Genomic DNA, 19,735 nt, shown 5'->3' with positions numbered 1-19,735 from the left:
GCGATGTCCTGGTAGGCTTCCGTAGCTCAATTGGTTAAGAGCAACACACGGATTGTGGAGGATGCGGGTTCAAGTCCTGCCGGAAGCGTAAATTTTTCCATTTTTTCCTTTAATATAAAATTAGGCATTAACCCGTTAGATGTTCTAGGAGCTATCTAAATGAGAACGTAATCGGAGTTTTATTCATAGCGATAGAACACATACACATACTCGTACAGTGATCTATGACGGTTTTTACAAACGGTATAAAGTACTTAACTATACTATTACCACCTTTACTACTAAAGTAAGTCATACTATTGCGAAATAAGTAGGTATCCTGTCCTTTTGTGCTTAAGTAGGTATATTTATTTTGAGATTAAAGTTCCTCTTGAATCTGTTTCAGTAAATGCCACTATTATTATATATACAGGATGATTTCGGGGTCGTGGAGCAAGAGAGCCAGACATCATACAGAATCCAAAGATGAGCCTAATGATGTTGTTAATTATTATTTATCACCAATAATGATGATTATTTTCCAGATGACAAGTAGGAAAAAACATTTTTGCATACAATTTGGTACTCAATGTGACGTCTTGTCGCTTTTCATACAGCGTATGTCAAAAGTCATAGGGTGACCATAATTACTTAGTATAACATTAATTTTACTTGAAAAATAAGAATAATTAAAGTAATTATCTTTTAATCAAATACTACCATATGATAATGTGGATCATTTACAGAGTCAGAAAAGTGGTTCTGGATCACGACCCAGAAATCACCCTGTATATTAGACCAAGACAAGTAAGCAACGATTTTGATAGCACACGCAGTGCAAGTGTAATTTATACGTCATAATTTCATAGAAGTTTGACGTTTAAAATAACACTTGCACTGCGTGTGCTATCAAAATCGTTGCAGACTTTTCTTGGTCTAACTCTATTGCTCTTAAGTAACGCGCGCTTTGAGTCTCAAGAGATGTTGGTCACTTTTCCACAAGACTACACAACTAACTACCTACCGGTAGAATCAAGCTTGCTTGCAAGTGTAAATATTCCTTATCTATGTACCTACTTCTTTACATATTTAGTTTGCGGAACATATCATAAATAATGTATTATTATAATAAACAATTCGGTGAAAATAATATTTGCGCTTTACAGTAGTATAATATTTTCATGTCAGTCAAGTCCTTTTAAACGAATATACGGTCAGCAGCAGAAGTTGCTAAGCAGGCGAGGTGTTCAAAATTACCTTGACGCGCGCTCTTATTCTCTTAACAATAAAGTTGTGTCAAGATCATTTTGAACACCTCGCCCGTTTAGCAACTTCTGCTGCTGACTGTACTGAGTGAATATAATTTGTATATTAGGTAACGACGAAATAATAAATGCAGTCATTCTTTTTTTCTTATAACCTAGGTAGACTTACAGACAAGACGGACTTTTCTCATTCAAATTACTGTAAGTAGGTACCTATTACTCAGCCACTTCGTTTCCTTTGTGAATATAGGGTATGACTAAGATGTACCTAAACCATGCCTAAACCTAATTAGATATGGTATGACCCTTTTCTTATGAATTTATGATTTCAGGTGAATGAAAGGTGGGATTTCGTAGTAGTCGGAACTTTAGCACATTTTAATGTTTACTATTTATTTGTACATAAGTATGTCACTCATTTTAAACGATAGTAGACGCTTTACCATACAAATCGTAGTCCCGTTTTCCTTTAACATCATGGAATCAAGGGCTGAAAAGCCACCCATTTCTGACAAGGTATTTAGGCGCTCGAACGAAGTGAAAGCTCAAATAGTTAGAATCACAATAGAATGGATGCTTTTCACCAGAAACGTATCACTTTCCTAGATAAATAATGATACATTTTCAGAGCTTGGGAAATGAAAAATATTTTTACACAATTTATTGTAAATTAATTAACCATTAAGCTACCTCTACCTATGTTATTGTGTGACTTTTTCGATTTTTTACAAGCTTTTATTTAGTTTCACCTGTTTCGTTTGTCTGCATGACTTTAATCAAATCTTGCAAGTTAAATTTGACCCACTTCCCGCGGTTTCCGATGAAGCTGAAAATTTGCAGACATATACGAGTTTGTAAGTCAGGTGTCAATGCCATATTATGTGGCATGGAGACACGAGGTGGCCACTAGGAGCTCTGTGATAAAACAACACAACTACGATTATTAGTTGCATGTGGAAGAAAATTAGAGTCAGCGCTAAGGGGTCATCCATTAATTACATCACACGTTTAGGGGGAGGGAGGGGGTCTAGAAAATGTGACATGTTGTGACAAGGGAGAGGGGGGAGTCACAAACTTGTGACGTCACTTTAACTTCATCATTAACAAAACATATTTGAACTATTTTATTCGCTGTACGGTTAAAAAACAAGTTATTGGAACGACGTTTTTATTCGTTAACTTTCTGTCCCAGGGTGGATTTCATTACCAAAAATTTCACCATACAAAAAAATATTTTTTTTAAATGTTTAATTTAACACGATTCTAGCTGGGTAAAGTAATAGGGGGCTGTATATTGATGATATTTATGGTATTTATACAATCATTTGTGGCTTATATTTGAAGTTATCGCTTTCGGAAAATAAAAACGCAAGATGGTGATGACAATCATGGTATGGTAATGACTCTTTTATAGACGGTAATGACACTGCATGTACGGTAATGACGATTTGGGAACTAATTTATATATGTATTAAAAACGTATTAAAAAGACAAAAACTTTTTTTAATTGTAAGGCTTTAGAACTTTAATAAACATTACAAATAACATGTTTTTGAACATAAGACTAGCTACATAAATTATTTTTAGAAAATTATAAAAAATACATTTTATTCATATAAATAAATATATAACAAGTATTTTAATTGTATAATTTTAAATAATTTATATTCCGAAATAGGCAATTTATGTATTCATTTTTTTTTTTGGGTTTTTTCAATGTTAAATCATATTAACAATATTGTACTCTTATTATCAGTTTAAACCCGCATCTTCTTTTATCTACTGCATAATTTGGTATTTATATCATATTATAAAATTGCTGGCTTACCAGTGAGCTTAATTTTTATGATATATTACTTTTTTTTTGATAATTTGATTCATTGCATAAGTTTGTATTTTTGTTGTTTTATAAATTAACTTTAAAAATAGCTATAATGATTTAAATCCATATATATATTGTTTAATAGCTAAACATTAATATATAATCAGTGTTTTATAAGTTGCAAGACCCCTACTTGTAATGCATGTCATAAGTTACAAAATGTTAGGTATTGGGTCCGGTGACTACCCAATGGTATAATTATTAATTGCTGTAATTATATACATCAATTAATATAATATTATCAAAAAACATAAGGCCATTACGATAGTGAGCCAGTACCGTAGCCTATGGTCGCTTAAAACTTAATATATGTTGCTTGTTTAAATACTTTGTTTTAACACGACTAACATGCAATTACAGACTCTAAGTTGCACGATTTACATTATTAGATAATAAAAAATAAACATGTGTATGTTCTAAGTTCTAAGTAACCTAAATTTTGCCTACTTCAGTCAAAATGTTATTTAAAACTAACCATCCTCTAGTGTGAAAAAAATAGTCATATCTTCTTCTACATTTATTCTACATTTATAAGGTAGACATTATATAGTGTTAGAAGACATAGAGAACGTTTTTCAAACATACAGCTTAATTTCATAATGAATTATAGCAATATAACTAGAAAAGTTTCTGAGAACCGTCATCACCATACACATGAAATCATCACCGGTCGTCATTTTTTCCCGGTGATGATGGGTATGGTGTTGACGATTTGAGAGTTTCTTGTTTTTATTTCTAGAATACGAATAAAAGTAGTTAATGTCTATGCTACACAATAAACTTCATGTAGTTTGCCATTCATTTCAATAATTATTTCTAATATATCATTTGTAACTTTTTTAAACCAAAGCATAACGGTGATGATGCTCTGTTGTGACAAACTACGTTTTACAAATTTGTTCGTAATATTTCTCACGATTCAATGATGTGACTTTATAGTGAAATCATTTTTGGCATTCTATATTAAAGTGAAAAATAGGGCAAGGACCTTTAGCGGTATTTCGTTGTTCATACACGGAGATAAGCTCACATTGACATTACCATGACGGTGTTGACGAATATTCGTGACAAAATTTTAAATATTTTTAAATGTACTTTCTCGGTGAGGGAATTATTGCACATTTTCCCATTTGTTAAACAACAACATGGAAAAGATATAAGTAAAAGAAAAATCGCAATCGTACGATAGGTATGCTATAATTTTCACTGCAAACAATAAGGTTCAGATTTTTCCGGTAGACGGTGATGATTTTAGACACATAAAACATTTTATATAAAAAAAACTATTAAGTTATTGGAGATGGTAATTGAAGGAACATGAAGATAATAGTTCTTAAAACCATATAAAAAAGTTGCAACTCGCACAACCTACTAGTTTTTTTTATAAAGACCGAACCATAAGTTTTCGCAGGATTTTGAAATCCACCCCCCAATCAGTTTTGGTTTATAAAATTACTATAGTTATTCCTTTTGTGAAAACTATTTTGATAAAATATTAAATCAATATTTGCCGATATCGGTGAAAAAATGTGACGTCACACCAGGGGGGAGGGGGTCTGCCAAATGTGACCAAGTGTGACAAGGAGCGGGGAGGGGTCAAAAAACCTAGAAATTCGTGTGATGTACTTACCTAATGGATGACCCCTAAAAGCTTTGTGTACTTACTAAAACAGTTTTTTGCTAAAAACATACCTATTGATTTTTTATTCTTAAAATATATCTATAGTCGTGATTTGAGTGACAGCCCTGAAAAAATATCTGTCCATTTAGTGCGTCATGTCATCTCATACGATTATTGGACAACCGAAGTAAAGGAAGCAGATAGACAGCATGCCAAATCGCATTCGCAATGACTTCGACTTCATCTTCAACGAAAACAGTATATTTGTTACGAGACAACATAGGTCTAGTGTTTTTATGTCACTGTCATACTATGACGTGTGATGGGACGTTAGCTTTGATTCCAATGACGCAAATATTAACAATAATAGACGTACCTAGCGTAAAAGAACCATTGCTTCCCATTTGTTGGCTCTGACACAGCTAAGAGTGATATTCCACTTATCCAATTTCTTGGTCCAATGCGTATTGCGTCTCACTCTCTCATTAAGCAAAATGTGAGACTCAAATTGATACATTGGACCAAGAAATTGGACAGGTGGAATACCACCCTAAGTTATAGAGTTACACCAAGTCAAGTCTGCAACGATTTTGATAGCATACGCAGTGTAAGTGTTATTTCAAACGTCAAACTTCTATGAATTTCTAAATAACACTTGCACTGCGAGTGCTATCAAAATAGTTGCAGACTTATCTTGGTCTGACTCTATCTTGTATCCCAGATTTGATTGGTCAATCTACTACTGTACAATCATTGTGGTGAAATGATTGGGCTGATGCCCAATTTAACTGTAATTTTAGTTTAAAACCAGACAGATTAGGTAGTAGATAGGCCCAATGTGTGTTTACCTCATAAGGCCTAACGTGGCCCAACATACAAAAAAAACCATAACCGAAGGTTCGATTTGGTCTAGTTTCGGCCGAAACGGACGCTTTGGTCGAAACATAATTGTGGAAACAGAAAATTCGGTCAGACATTACCGAAATAACTGTTTCGGCGCAGCCGAAAGGTACGGCAGTTTTTGGCCGAAACTGAACCTAGCACCAAACATGATTTTTATACCGAAACCGAAACGTCGGTCACACACTAATCAGAATACCTACACACTATTTCTGATCACATTGTGAATCAGTTCAATTTATTTACAAAATCAACGTCAGAAACGGATATCATTATCAACTCTGAGGTGTTTACTCAGAAATTCCGTTTTTATTACCAGCCTAGATAAAAAAATGTACTATAGGTACATATTAATTACATAGTAAAACATGAAAATATTTAAGTAAAGAGTAAATAAAGCGTCACGATTATATAATAAACTCATGCACGTTGTCATTTGGGTAGTACGTAGTACAGTCGACGTCAAAGATATTATTGTTTACACTTTTCGCCTTATTACAAAGGAGTAAGGTGCAAAAGTGTAAACATATTTTTGACGTCGACTGTACCTATAAGACGTTCACATTCGTCATTGACAACTGTACGTGTGTGACTAAATATTGGGGAAGTCCGACATTCAGAATTTTTATCAATTTTCCTTAGTTTCTTTATGTTGTGCTATTGGTCAGAAAAGCACAAGCAGGGGTTTCAACAAGTGATTTGTAGCAGTCTTCACATCTCGGGTACTGGAGCACTATATCACGAAAAAAAAAAATACGCCATTCATTCGCTTCATGGAACAACGACAGTCAACGACTTTGATTCAATTAGTTAGACTACATTGTTGAATTCATAAACCAAACAACATTGTCGTCCGAGGTCATTATCTCAAGAAAAATCTCAATAGCGCGATTTAGGATTTTCACTATACGGAACAGCGACATCTAGCGATGAATTTGTAAACTAAACAAAATTGTAGGCGTTTGGGGTCATTATCTCAAGAAAAATTTTAATAGCGCGATGCAGGATTTTCACTACACGAAACAGCGACATCTAGCGATGAATTTGTAAACTAAACAAAATTGTAGGCGTTTGGGGTCATTATCTCAAGAAAAATTTTAATTGCGCGATGCAGGATTTTCACTAGACGGAACAGCGACATCTACCGTTATATTTGTAAACTGAACAATATTGTAGGCGTCTGGGGTCACTATCTCAAGAAAAATCTTAATAGCGCGATTCAGCATTTTCACTACACGTAACAGCGACATCTAGCGATGAATTCGTAAACTAAACAAAATTGTAGGCGTCACGAGAAAAATCTTAAATAGTGCGACTAGGATTAATTAACCTTTTGGACGCCAATGACCGATATATCCGCCGAAAAGGTTAAAGTAAATATCGTATCGTAAGAATTAAATAAAATATCCATACCTACCATATGATTCGGTCAAATTGTATTTTTTCAAAAACAAATTATAGCCAGCATTCAATGAATGTAGTATGATACCTTTGGGTACACAGAAAACCGCCTGGGTTGGTCTGTGCACCATACCCAAAGGTATCATACTACATTCATTGAATGCTGGCTATAATTTATTTGTCTTCCCCATACAATATTAGAACAGGGGTCTCCAAACTCCATACTAAATTGTTGCCATGTTTAAGCAAAAATGTAACAGTTACGGAGGAAGTGGCGCCCTCATTTATTTTCTACAATTTCTTGTCGGGCTATAGAGCCCATAACACGATACCGTGTCTTATTTAATAATTAATAAGGAACAATTTGAAATAAAATAACGATTTACATAAATGATTTTTATTGTTTCACATAACATACACTTAAGTTTCATTCACAGATCAAAATGGAATTCGCGCAGCATTCTACCTCATACTCCTCTAACAGTATATTACAGCAGAATAGTTTTCTTGGTAGAGCCACAGTCAGACTATTGATTTATAGAATAAGAGACGAGTAAATATTAAGACTTGTAATCTCTGTGCGAACGTAACAAGAGTAGGTGTCACTTTTGAAAACATATGTATCCGCCCGTGTCTCTTTACATTCACTTTTTGCGGGTAAGGTAACGAAGATAGTCTAGAATTTATTCATCTTTGATTAGGGCTGATTTACACGGCGCGCGAACTCGCATGCGATTTTAGTTACATTGCGGTCTGTTGGTTACGTCGAATTCAACCGACCGATCAAAAACCGCAATGTAATGATTGTAATGAAACTCGCATGCGAGTTCTCGCATCGTCTAAATGAGCCCTTATTCTATAAAATCAAATTGGTCTGTCTGGGCTTCATACGTAAGAATATCTCAGTACCTTTGGTGGAATTCAATTATGATTACTTTTATTGCTATTTTAAAAGTCGATTGTACTCGCTAAGTAAAATAGTTTGTTCCGCAATATTTTATAACAATTATTTACTTTTTACAGGTTAAACTTTGGGTTCATAATAATTAAAAGAGCCAAAAAGTGGCATTAGTTTCATCACAGAAAAAAAAATACATAGAGTGCTCACTCCATACTTCAGTTTTAGTACCAAAAAGACTATTATTTTCGTAGTCGACATCTAGCATCGAGTAGCGGAATTATCAGGGCTATAACCGCGAAAATCGAAGTTCGCAAATTGCGGGCATTTTTCTCTGTCACTCTTATTACGCCTTCATTGGAGTAAAAGAGAAAGATCCCCGCAATTTGCGAATTTCAGTTTTCGCGGTAGCCGCTCAGTACTGCTACTGGACCATAGATGTAGCACCAACCAAAAAGTCCAATGCTCAACAATTTTCAGCTAATATTATAACCGGAATAACCGGAACTCTATTTTCAACGATTTCTGCTTTTAATATTAGCTGTAAATTGTTGTTCAATACAATTTTTGTGAGTCGCGACACTAGATAATTCTAGTATCGAGTAGAGGTACTGATAATTCCGCTACTCGATGTCTGCTGCGAGAATAATAGTCGTTTTGGTACCAAAACTGATGTATGGAGTGAGCACTCTAATAACTATATTTCTCTATGGTTTCATTTACATTTCGTTTCAAGCTGAAATAATTTAAAAGTGAACTTTTTGAGCCCTTCATTTAGGATGGTATTCCACCTGTCCAATTTTTTTTGTCCAATGTCATTGCGTCTCACTCGCTCATTAAGCGAAATGTGAGACACAGTACACATTGGACAAAGACAATGGATAAGTGGAATACCATCCGTCTTTATTTCAACAAATATATGTAGGTATTTCTAGCCAGCAACGGATAATAATTTATTGAATTGAGTGTTTGAATTTGAGAATTTGATCAGTAGCTTGAACATATAATATGGGGCATTATCTATGAAAATGGCCCTTAATGTCGATGGCGCTTACGCCGTACAGCGTCGCGCGGCATTGTATTTATATCGGAGCATCGTTAATAATGGCATAAGCGCCATCGACAATAAGTCCCTTTTCATAGATAACGTCACATATGTTGTTGATTTGAGAACAGTTCCAACCTCTTGATTTTCATCACAATTATTTAAATTGTGTACTCTATGATTCTTATTACATTTGTAGACATGGCTTGTTTTGATATACATAGTTGAATAACATCCAACAATAATGTACAAGGCTTTGTTTATCCACTGTATCAAAGGTTTGAAGTTCAAATTATTACTCACTTGAATTTTTAGTCGCTATTGGCGACATGTTTCGGGCCCGTCGGGGGTCCTTCCTCAGGCTCGAGTGCTCGCGGCGGTTGCACATCGTGCTTCGGGCCCGAAACATGTCGCCAATAGCGACTAAAAATTCAAGTGAGTGAAACCGTTGTCCTCTAAACAGTTTAAACAATGTTCTCTCGAAAACCACAACATAGTCTGTATGTCCTAATGCCCACAACATTCACAATTTCAAAGTACGACTTACTTGTATTTTATACTGTTACTCATCGATATCCAGAATCATTTCATATCACTTATCAGTATCGCACATTCACGCGTGTCCAAACTAATAAATTAATTCGTCTACGAGTAAAACATCTCACACATGCCATGATATGACAATAATACTTATTTACGTTACAGTACCGTGTGTCTTTGCTATCTTAAAACTAAGGGCTGATTTAGACGATGCGAGAACTCGCATGCGAGTTTCATACCATTGCGGGTTATGATCGATCGGTTGAATTGGACGTAACCAACAGTCCGCAATGTAATTAAAATCGCATGCGAGTTCGCGCGCCGTCTAAATCAGCCCTAAGACTACGAAATAAAATGTTATTCATCCAAGAGAACCTATTGAAATCACAATTCTACTATGAATGCATTGAGTTTACTTAATAAGTCTACACTGATAATAAAAAATAATAATGATTACTAAAACTGGTTGGTCAATATGTATAAGACTAAAAATCATGATTGAGTGCTTAATTTATCAGAGAACACGAGTTAACACCTTTGTCATATTTTCGAGACTCAAGATGTTATCTTATATTTGGTTTCATAATTTATAGATTTTGAAGGCCATTTTTTTTTATTTCGTTGCAATAGCCTGGGGAGTAGCCCTCGTAGATCTTGTTGATGGTATCAGTGGCGGGCTGTCAAACATGATTGGGCAAGCAAGAGTCAAATTAGCTTGATTTTGCTAGGATACAAATTTACCCCCTTATTCATAAAACTTTACGAGCCTGATTTAGTTAAATTATGTTTTATCCCTTTCTTGCAAATACATGAGTCAAAATGGCAGATAAAGCAAACGATTATTAACTAATTGAGGCTTGAAGTCCGTTTATGAATAAGGGTAGTGCATAATTATTTTCCATCGTATTTTCACGGACGTGTCTTGCTATTTCAGTCAGTATCAGTACAAAAAGTACTGAGGTTATCTTAAGTAGCATGACAAATACGAACGTTTCTGAGAAAATACGATGGAAAACAATCATGCACAACATCTGTTAGGTGCTTAATTGTCTCATATTACGCAAGCCGGTTGTCTAGTTACGCACGCCCGCCACTGATAGGTATATGAAAGTTCAAACAGAGCCTCTACCATCAGTTTTAACATTGACATAACGCTCACGTCTACGTAATTTACTTTCTGTACATCTCGCTTCCACTATTGCTCGCATATGCGAGTACGAGCGAGATGCATAGAAAGTAAGTTACTTAAACGTGAGCGTTATGTCAATGTCAAAACTGGTGGTAGCCGTATAGCACAGGCGGAAACCGACGTGTTTATAAAACCGTTAGCGACCGAATTATAAAAAAAAAACATACGAACACATGAAAATCACCAAGATTCAAGATTGCTCAGACACTGAGCGCTTTCCTATTGATCACTATTCACCCGCATGAGTTTCAATCATTAAATAATTACATATCGCCGCTATACTTACTCAACCTCGTATCTGCAACACTCATTTGATGACAAAAACACCCGTATTCCGAATGAAAGAAAAGCGACATTTCCATCAAATGATTGTTGCAGATATGAGGTTGAGTAAGTATAGCGACGATATTAGATTTTTAATTACACAAACGGGTCTACCGCGATATAATTTCATTGTATTTACCTTAAATATCGACGTTTCAGCTGAGTTGCACCAGCTGTGGTCACGGAAAGTCTGACGAGCCTGACTGAAACGTCGGAATTTAAGGTGAAAACAATGAAATTATATCGCGGTAGACCCGTTTGTGTAATTAAATATGTGTACAAAACGCGAGAGTTTAAAGTGTTATATTTGATTTTATTCAATTATCCCTGTAATTTAGGTAAAATTGAAAAACGTATGTCGTGACAAAAAAAAATTAAAACTTAAATTATTCAATTGAAACCTACTTATGCTTAAGTTTTAAAAAGTCTACAAATAAAACCATTTGTAGAGTAAAAAAATAAGAGGAAATAGTTTCCACGTCTGATTAATATTACTAGTTTACAGGGCTGTACAAAATTTGTTGCATTTACAGAAACATCAAGTATAGTCGTTCGATTTGTAGCTGGCCCCGAACGGCTAATCCTTTATCTATTGTTAAGTAAAACCTAAATTCAATAACCGGTTAAAGTGACCGCACCATTTTTTTATGCAGGTAAGTAGCACGCGCGGTTTTACTTAACAATAGACAAAGAATTAGCCGGTCGGGGGCAGCTACAAATCGAACAACTATAACATGTAACCATAAATTATCATAATATATGTTTTTTTTTATTTATTATAGTAATTATGGGTGAAGACGCATACTTTTTCATACTGGCGTTTTTGACACACGGATGTTTTTGTCATCGTGATGCTTTTAGGTTAAGAGCATTATACCACAAGTTATAAGAGTCCGCGCAAAATACCGTTAGCTTCAAACGCCGGTATAAAAACGCTATTAGCGTCCTTACTGTAACACGAGGCAGATGCACACTAAAGGAGCCGCCTCGCGAAGAAATTGCCGCGCGAAACAACCCGGTCGGTTGTGTTGAGACTTGTCTCGTCGAGGCACATCTATACAAACCGAGCAAGTGGCCTAGCCGAGGTGACGATCGCTTGCGCTTCGCCATCGAATCGTTTGTGTCTCTCTATCACTCTTCCATATTAGTGTGACAGTGACAGCAGTGGGGAGACACTCCTGACTTCGGGCAAACTCGGCTCCGTTCGGCTCAGCATTGCTCCGAGCAATTATTAGGGTTGCCACAACTTGACGTCCCTTTGCGTGCACGACCACAGATAAGATAATTACTTGAATTTTGACAACCCTAAATAGTCGAAAGGGATAGTGCCATAAGTTAGAAAGGGATATCATGATTCCACCTTGAATCGCTGTCAAACTTCGGTTTTGTAGGAAGTGTCCTTTATGTACGGTAGTACTATTACTTATTCTGTGGTGACAGTTGCGTTTCGTTCGCTACGGAGCGTTAGCGATTGGCATGTTGCCTGCACCGCGCGGCAATTTCCTCGCGAGGCGGCTCTTTCTGTGTGCACCGCCTGTTTATAAGAAACTGAGGGACTTGTTGCCTCTGTCGCACTTGTAAATTCGTACATAAGTGTGACAGGCAGGCAACATCGAACGTGGTTCGCGGTAGGCTGATTTTCCCAATTTACCTGCAACAAATTAAGAACAGGCCCCGATAATGAATTGTCCTAATTCATGGACTAGGAATCTTCTAGACGGAGTTTAGAGCAATTATTTCATGAAACCGATGCTGCCAAAAATACGGGGGTGCGGGGGACGAAGTGAGCGAGTCCCGTGCCGTGATTGGTCCGTTCAAAGACACGGGCGTCACACAAAGACACTTTGACTCGAAAATGGAGTAAAACTACCGTATATTTGTGGCAGAGGGGGTAGAACTACTATGCTCAGTCTGGAAGATGTCTTGTCTGTGCCTCCCTATCACTTACGTACGAATTTACAAGTGCGACAGAGGCAACACATCGAACATGAATCTCTGATTTTCCCATTTACCTGCAACAAATTAAGAATAGGCCCCGATAATGAATTGTCCTAATTGGTGCTTGGGCTGTCAGTCCCGCTGCCGCTGTTCTCAGTGTTGAGCGCCATCTTGGCGTTCTTGTTGTTCTTCTTGGCGGACTTGCTGAGGGTGGCCACCTCCTTCAGCAGGCTCTGGATCTTGGTGTTCATGAGGTTGAACTTGGTCTCGTTGAGGCGCTCCTTGTTCTTCATCTCGTTCTGGATGTAGGTTGAGTTGTTGTGGTGCTGCGCCTTTAGCTCGGTTATCTATAATTGAAAATTATAAAAATGAACGGCGTTATTTTATGGCGTTAGATTACTAAGCTTAATGGTAACATTCCATTTCTGACCGCAGCTGCACTACTAGTACTGAACGCGTCGGTGTTATTGTCAATTTCCATAGTAAAATGAACGGTAGTGCAGCTGTCGTTGGAAATGGACTGTCACCTTAAGTGGGACTGGTTACCGAGTGGGCCGGGGTTCCAGAAGACCTAAAAGGAGATGGCGGGACGACTTGGACGCATTTTATCCGGATTTGCGGGAAAGTACAAACGACAGGGTTGAGTGGAGGAAAGGAGGGGAGGCCTTTGCCCAGCAGTGGGACACTAAAATAGGATAAAAAAATGGCGTTATTTATAAGTCTGTCAAATCTTGATCAAAACTCAAAATACGTTTACTTGATTTGTTTCCTCACTTTGACATTTCGTTCATTAAAATCACAAATAATTTCAGGATTATGGGGGTTTGTGATTTCAGCTGACGATACCTGAAGTTACATAGATCTCAACCATGGTATAATAATATACTCCGCCTGGTACTCCATTCCGAGATTCGCGTATGACCTAACTGACACGCGCCTACGTCATCATGCTGTTTACAGGTTCTCAAACTTTGAAATGTGGGAGAATTTTAACCAACGGTGAAAATTATTTTAACGGCATTAATTTTAAGTTATTCATGTAGAAACATAGTAAAATAGAACAAATCTAATGTATTAAATTAAACTTTATTTATCTATACAAGACAAACGTTTAAAAAACTAATTCACAGTTACACATTAATTACCAAGCTTACGACGTGAAAAGTTTGGAAAACACTGCGACTGCTGACACTGAGCGAGAAGGAAATAACAATTAACACGCGTTCGACAAGGATGACGGTCAGGCCATGAAGTTATCTAGATCCGAATTGTCAAATGTGCACAGCGCTATCCTGTGTTGCCAGTAGTATAAACAGAATTACCCGAAAGTCTGAAATTTCTTTCGTGAATCGGAAGATATTGCTAACGAGTAATTAAAAATGACGTGTTATTGTAAAATTTAAGCTAAAATACATATAAATGAAAATTATAAAATTATAAAGAAATATTTTAACTTATTAACCATAGGTATAATGTACCCATGTAACATGTTATGTTGAAATAAAGTGGCAATGTTATTGTGACGTAAGCCCGTGTCACTCTGGGAATGGAAGACCATGTTTTATTAGACCATGATCTCAACTTCCTTTGAAGGAGTTAAGAGATTTGCCGATGATTTGTGTCTGCTAAAGTGGTATCCCACCTGTCCAATTTGTTGATCCAATGTGTATTTCCGTCTCAAATTTTGCTTAACGAGAGAGTGAGACGCAATAAGACGCAAGCAAAATGTGAGACGCAATACACATTGTACAAAGAAATGGGATGGGTAAAATACCACCCTTAGCTGGTGCATATACATACCAGTTTGTCCTTAGCCAGTAGTTCGTTATCCTTCTGCTGGACTTTCTTCTGCAAGCTGGCGATGGTTTCCTTGAGCTGCATCATGGCCACCACGTGGTCGGAATTGTTCGGGTCTATTAGCTGGTGCATAATACATACCAGTTTATCCTTAGCCAGTAGTTCGTTATCCTTCTGCTGGACTTTCTTCTGCAAGCTGGCGATGGTTTCCTTGAGCTGCGTCATGGCCACCACGTGGTCGGAACTGTTCGGGTCCACTTCACCTGGAACATTCACAATATTCTGAACCTTACGACGCTTATTTCTTTAACCTACATGTAGGAGTTAACTCTTTGAAAACCACGCCTATTATTTATTACGAGTGTCAACTAGGGTATTAATATGTAAGAAATGTGAAGCTAATGTTTACTTTTTGTATTAGCATGAAGGTTAATATTAAACGGTAACCGTGAGCGTCTATGGGCGTCCTTAGCGGTCAAAAGGCAATGAGTAAATAAAAAAGTATCTTCTTCCTCGCGTTGTCCCGGCATTTTGACACAGCTCATGGGAGCCTGAAGTCCGCTTGGCAACTATTAATCCCATGATTAGACGTAGGCACTAGTTTTTACGAAAGCGACTGCCATCTGACCTTCCAACCCAGAGGGGAAACTAGGTCTTATTGGGATTAGTCCGGTTTCCTCACGATTGTTTCCTTCACCGAAAAGCAACTGGTAAAATATCAGATGATATTTCGTACATAAGTTCTGAAAGACTCATTGATGCGAGCCGGGGTTTGAACCCGCGACCTCCGGGTTGAAAGTCGCACGCTCTTACCGCTAGGCCAGATTGCCCAATTAGAAATTAAATAATTAACAAAGTTTTCGTTCCCATAAAAAAATACCGGTATCCGATCCGGTATTTAGTACGATGTCAACTAGGGTATCAATATGTAACACACCATTTTAAACCTTATTGGACTGCATGAAGGTTAATATTTAACTGTAACCGTGAGCGTTTGTGGCTGTCTTTGATGATCAACGGGTTAAGCAGGTCATATCTATTGAAGTTCTGACCTATTTGCCCAAACTGTATGATAGATATTGGTAAAGTTAGAATAGTTTAAAAGTACAATTTTTTTATTTAAAAATAATCTGCCAGCTTTAGGCGGTCAATCATCAAACTGGTAATTATAACGTACACTCATGGACAAATTCAGTGGAACGCAAAAATAAATTAATTACTAATTTTGAAAATACTTTAGGTGCTGTAATCCAGTAATTATACCCTTTTTTTGTGTTCCTCCATCCATGAGAATAGTAAAAAGAAACATTATAAAAATACAATATGAATACTTATTATTTGATTTTAGTTAGTAGCCATAACAGTCTCTTGGGAGTCTTTGTCACTCTTCGAAACTATTATTTTGATAACTAAATGTCTGACTCATATTTTATTGGTTTCTTTGAGTTCTAACCCACGCATATTAGTTATATTTGACAAATTTATAAGTGATAAGTTAATGTAAAAATATCCCGAGAACATGTAAATTTTTCCTCCTCATAGGGTAAATTGTCAATTACTGCCCATTGACCACCCTAAACTAAAAATAAATTCTATTTACTATAAACAGAATTCATTTTAGTATAAGGTTTCAATAACTAGCCAGCCTTCAATAATTATAATTATCCATCTTATACTAAAATGAATTCTGTTTATAGGTGAATAGAATTCATTTTTAATATAAAGTGGCCAGTTACTGAACAGTGGCCAGTAACTGACGAATTACCCTATATGACACCAAATATTAACAACAAAAACTGAATAAATACAAAGAAATGATATTAAAGTTGCAAAAGAATGAAATCAAAGGAAGCGTAACAGTTACCTCGGTTACCTTGCATGGGGTTCATCTTGGACTTCTTCTCCAGCGGCTGCGAGTCGTTCAGCGACGAGTCGGAGGTGTTGATGGATTTCATCATGTCAGATTTACGTTTCTCCTTGTGACTGCTTTTTGATCTGAAATGTAAACACTTTATTGTACGAAAAGAAAGGAATATTCATCAGATACAACATAAATGTTGTGTAGTACAAAGGCAAAATTATCCCTAAGAGCAATCTCTTCTAAATATAAATGATGGAAAACTCGTAATTTAGAATAACTTATTTGTGTTTGTGTCCACTTGACGAAGCCTGTGTCGCTGAACAAAACTTATTCAATAAGAATATTTTTTTTCTGACCTTTAATTCCATTTTTGTACTACTTTCATGGCTTGTACAAATAAAACATGTATATTTAACACTCATCATTATCATCATATTGGTCAAACAAATTAAGAAATATTTCCATTTGTTACAATTTCAATTCCTATTTCCAAATTAAAACTTCTTTTTTCTTATCAAATTTTCCAAAGCATCCAGGTTTTTTAAAAACTGTCCACAACTTGAATCAAATCTTCAATCAATCAATCATTAAAATCAAATCATCTTTGCCACACCTTGGACTCCTCCACAAACAGTTTATTTCCTATTTCAGAACCTAGTTGTTGTAATTCTAGAACTTTTCGACCTTCACCTTTTGAATTAATAAATGTTTAGTTTTTCTTACTTGTGTCCCCTATGCTTGTGCTTGTCCACAGAAGAGATATGCTGTTTGGTCCGCGCCAGTGCCCGCTTAAGAGATTGAGTGCACAGCCAACACAACAGCTTGCCATCAACCTGAAATCAAACAATTATTGGATGTCAAATTATGAAATTGCCAATACCCAATATTATAGCCACTCACATGCTTGATATTTTTCAGTGACCTCTATTATTATAATAAAATAAGGGTGACAGCTGGTAGCTACAGTTACCAAAAGCAAGTGAGTGGATAGTGCAACAATTTTACAGTTCTAAACTGGCAACACCAGTAAAAAGGCTGCTTATCATCATCATTTCCTTGCGAGGCAGTTAGTTCTGTGTGAACCCGCCTATTGCTCAAACTAGTGTTAAACTGATTGTTGTTGCTTTTACTCCTTTAAAATTATTTCACCCGTATAATGGGCATTTGACTCACCAGCTTGTAGCCACTATCGAATCTATATGAAAAACAAAACAAGTGATGTAACACTGAAGTTTCCTACTTTTTATTTCTTTGGTTCCAACTTATTACATAGAAATTGTGTCAAAAATTTATCTTAGGGTGGTATTCCACCTGTCCAATTTCTTTGCCCAATGTCAGTGCATCTCACTCTCTCATTAAAGTAAAATGTGAGACGTAGTACACATTGGACAAAGAAATTGTATAGGTGGAATACCACCCTTAAATACAGTCAACATTGCCAATTGTTAGGGTTCAACTCTGTTGCTCAGAAATGCTTACAATAAAAAGGGCATTTCAAGTGCTGGACACTCAAATGCTGTATGAATGATGATGAAAATATGATGATACCTTTTTGCTATCATCATGGCGGTCAAAGGCGCAGCGTTGCTTGCATTGCTCGCACGTGACTGCTGGGCCATACTTGCGTTCGGAGTTTGCACAGCGCTGACATTTATTACCTGAAAAGTAAATAATTATAATTATATCATCTATAAAGAATACTTTTTTTTTGTACAAATGCCAGTTTTTAGATTGAAAATGCAATAAGTAATTATTGATTCTAATTTGATAGAAGGTGCTACAGCTGCTTGTAAATGCTTTTTTGTGTTCATCTTTTTTGGTGATGTGCAGTTGTCTTTAATAAACAAAATGTGTCAAAACTTCTCTGTCAGATTAAAAGTTAGTTATGTTTATAAAGCCATTCCATTGTAAAACCGGCTCAAGTAGGATAAAATGAGGGAACAATTTCAAACTCGGCAAACAAATGGAATTAAAATATAAAGTAAACTTACCAATGAAGGCAGCAATGGTGTTGCAATATTCACATGCTGAGGGTTTCCCATAGGCCTTGACATTAGCTTCACATTTCTTGCATATTGAAGAAGTATTTGATTTGCTAAAATTATGAAAAAAAAAAAAGTAATTATTTCAATACATATTTGTCAAAATTATGGTCAAAGTTTTGCTATATTTTGAACACATTATGAGACCGATACAGTAAGAAAATATGCTTTACACAAAATACTAACACGGGCATTTACTACGTAGACATTAAATTGAACTAAATCTGTAATGTCATCTCATGACCTCAATAATTTACGCCATTTATTGATGAAAGTGACTGTTCTCTTTAACGATATTGTGTTTGGCAACTTGCTCTGGCACTGACCTTGTTTGTTGAAACTCCGACCGGCAATACGTACACTTGACGACAGGAAAAGAACCGCGACATTCCTGGAACCCAGAGAAAATCGTCTTAATCAAACGTGCGTCATCAAACAAGTATAACAAATAAAAATCATTTATACCAGTTTTTTTCTAGAAAACTCAAGCCCAAGTTAACTTAACGAGTTATCAAATCGTATTTCGCACGTAAATACCTTGCAGAGCTGTTCTCCTGGAGACAGTTCTTCGAAAGGATGTCTCGAGAAACAGCGAGAACAAGCAAACAATGGGGTAGATGCAGCAGAACTCATTATAAACAGAGTGAATGAACCGATTTTGAGAAAATAAGCAAAAACAAAATAAATTTAGTGACGCACTACAAATAATTTAAGACAATGTATTTATGACGACGTCGCGACGTTATCTACTACCGCCATATTGAATGGCGTCAGCACGTCAGCTGTCGCTTGCCATTTTAGGGTTGCCCAAATAAAAAAAGAAAATTTGCAATTCCAGGTTTTAAGGGCCTCTATTCTACAAACCGATTTACGTTACCTTGCGGCATTTCATGGATCGATTGAATTCGCTGCATCTACCACAAAGAGTAGTATAATTATAGATGGTCAAGCAAATCTTGTCAGTAGAAAAAGGCGCGAAATTCAATTTTTCTATGAGATGATATCCCTTCGCGCCTACATTTTTCAAATTTGCCGCTTTTTTCTACTTATAAG

The 19,735-nt window shown here is 36.2% G+C and overlaps 1 protein-coding gene across 3 annotated transcripts; it reads right to left on the bottom strand.

The window, feature by feature from the left end:
• Nucleotides 1–12,805: 12,805 nt before the first annotated feature.
• On the bottom strand, nucleotides 12,806–19,464 carry LOC134792063 (protein FAM76A). Of its 3 annotated transcripts, none has more exons than XM_063763188.1 (8): nucleotides 19,220–19,464; nucleotides 19,009–19,073; nucleotides 18,632–18,735; nucleotides 18,189–18,298; nucleotides 17,364–17,473; nucleotides 16,644–16,774; nucleotides 14,921–15,036; nucleotides 12,806–13,329 (listed from the first exon to the last, which is right to left on the bottom strand). In XM_063763188.1, exons 1-8 carry the CDS (start codon nucleotides 19,313–19,315, stop codon nucleotides 13,096–13,098), a joined length of 966 nt encoding a protein of 321 aa, XP_063619258.1. In that variant the 5' UTR covers nucleotides 19,316–19,464; the 3' UTR covers nucleotides 12,806–13,095. The 3 variants fall into 3 exon arrangements, with proteins under 3 accessions (XP_063619258.1, XP_063619259.1, XP_063619257.1); XM_063763189.1 differs by having other exon boundaries at nucleotides 14,921–15,042; nucleotides 16,653–16,774; XM_063763187.1 differs by having other exon boundaries at nucleotides 12,807–13,329; nucleotides 14,921–15,042.
• Between the last annotated feature and the right edge of the window lie 271 nt (nucleotides 19,465–19,735).

This window comes from Cydia splendana, chromosome 7, assembly GCF_910591565.1.
Source record: "Cydia splendana chromosome 7, ilCydSple1.2, whole genome shotgun sequence".
NCBI classification, from domain to species: Eukaryota; Metazoa; Arthropoda; class Insecta; order Lepidoptera; family Tortricidae; genus Cydia; species Cydia splendana.
Note: the sequence above shows the minus strand (reverse complement) of the source record. Positions and strands in the feature narration are given on the sequence as shown.

Coding starts and splice junctions, on each gene's coding strand:
- LOC134792063 (XM_063763187.1), bottom strand. CDS start 19,315: ATGAGTTCTGCTGCATCTACCCCATTGTTTGCTTGTTCTCGCTGTTTC. Junction 18,736..19,008: donor TCGGAGTTTCAACAAACAAG/GTCAGTGCCAGA, acceptor TCATAATTTTAG/CAAATCAAATACTTCTTCAA. Junction 18,299..18,631: donor CACCATTGCTGCCTTCATTG/GTAAGTTTACTT, acceptor TTTACTTTTCAG/GTAATAAATGTCAGCGCTGT.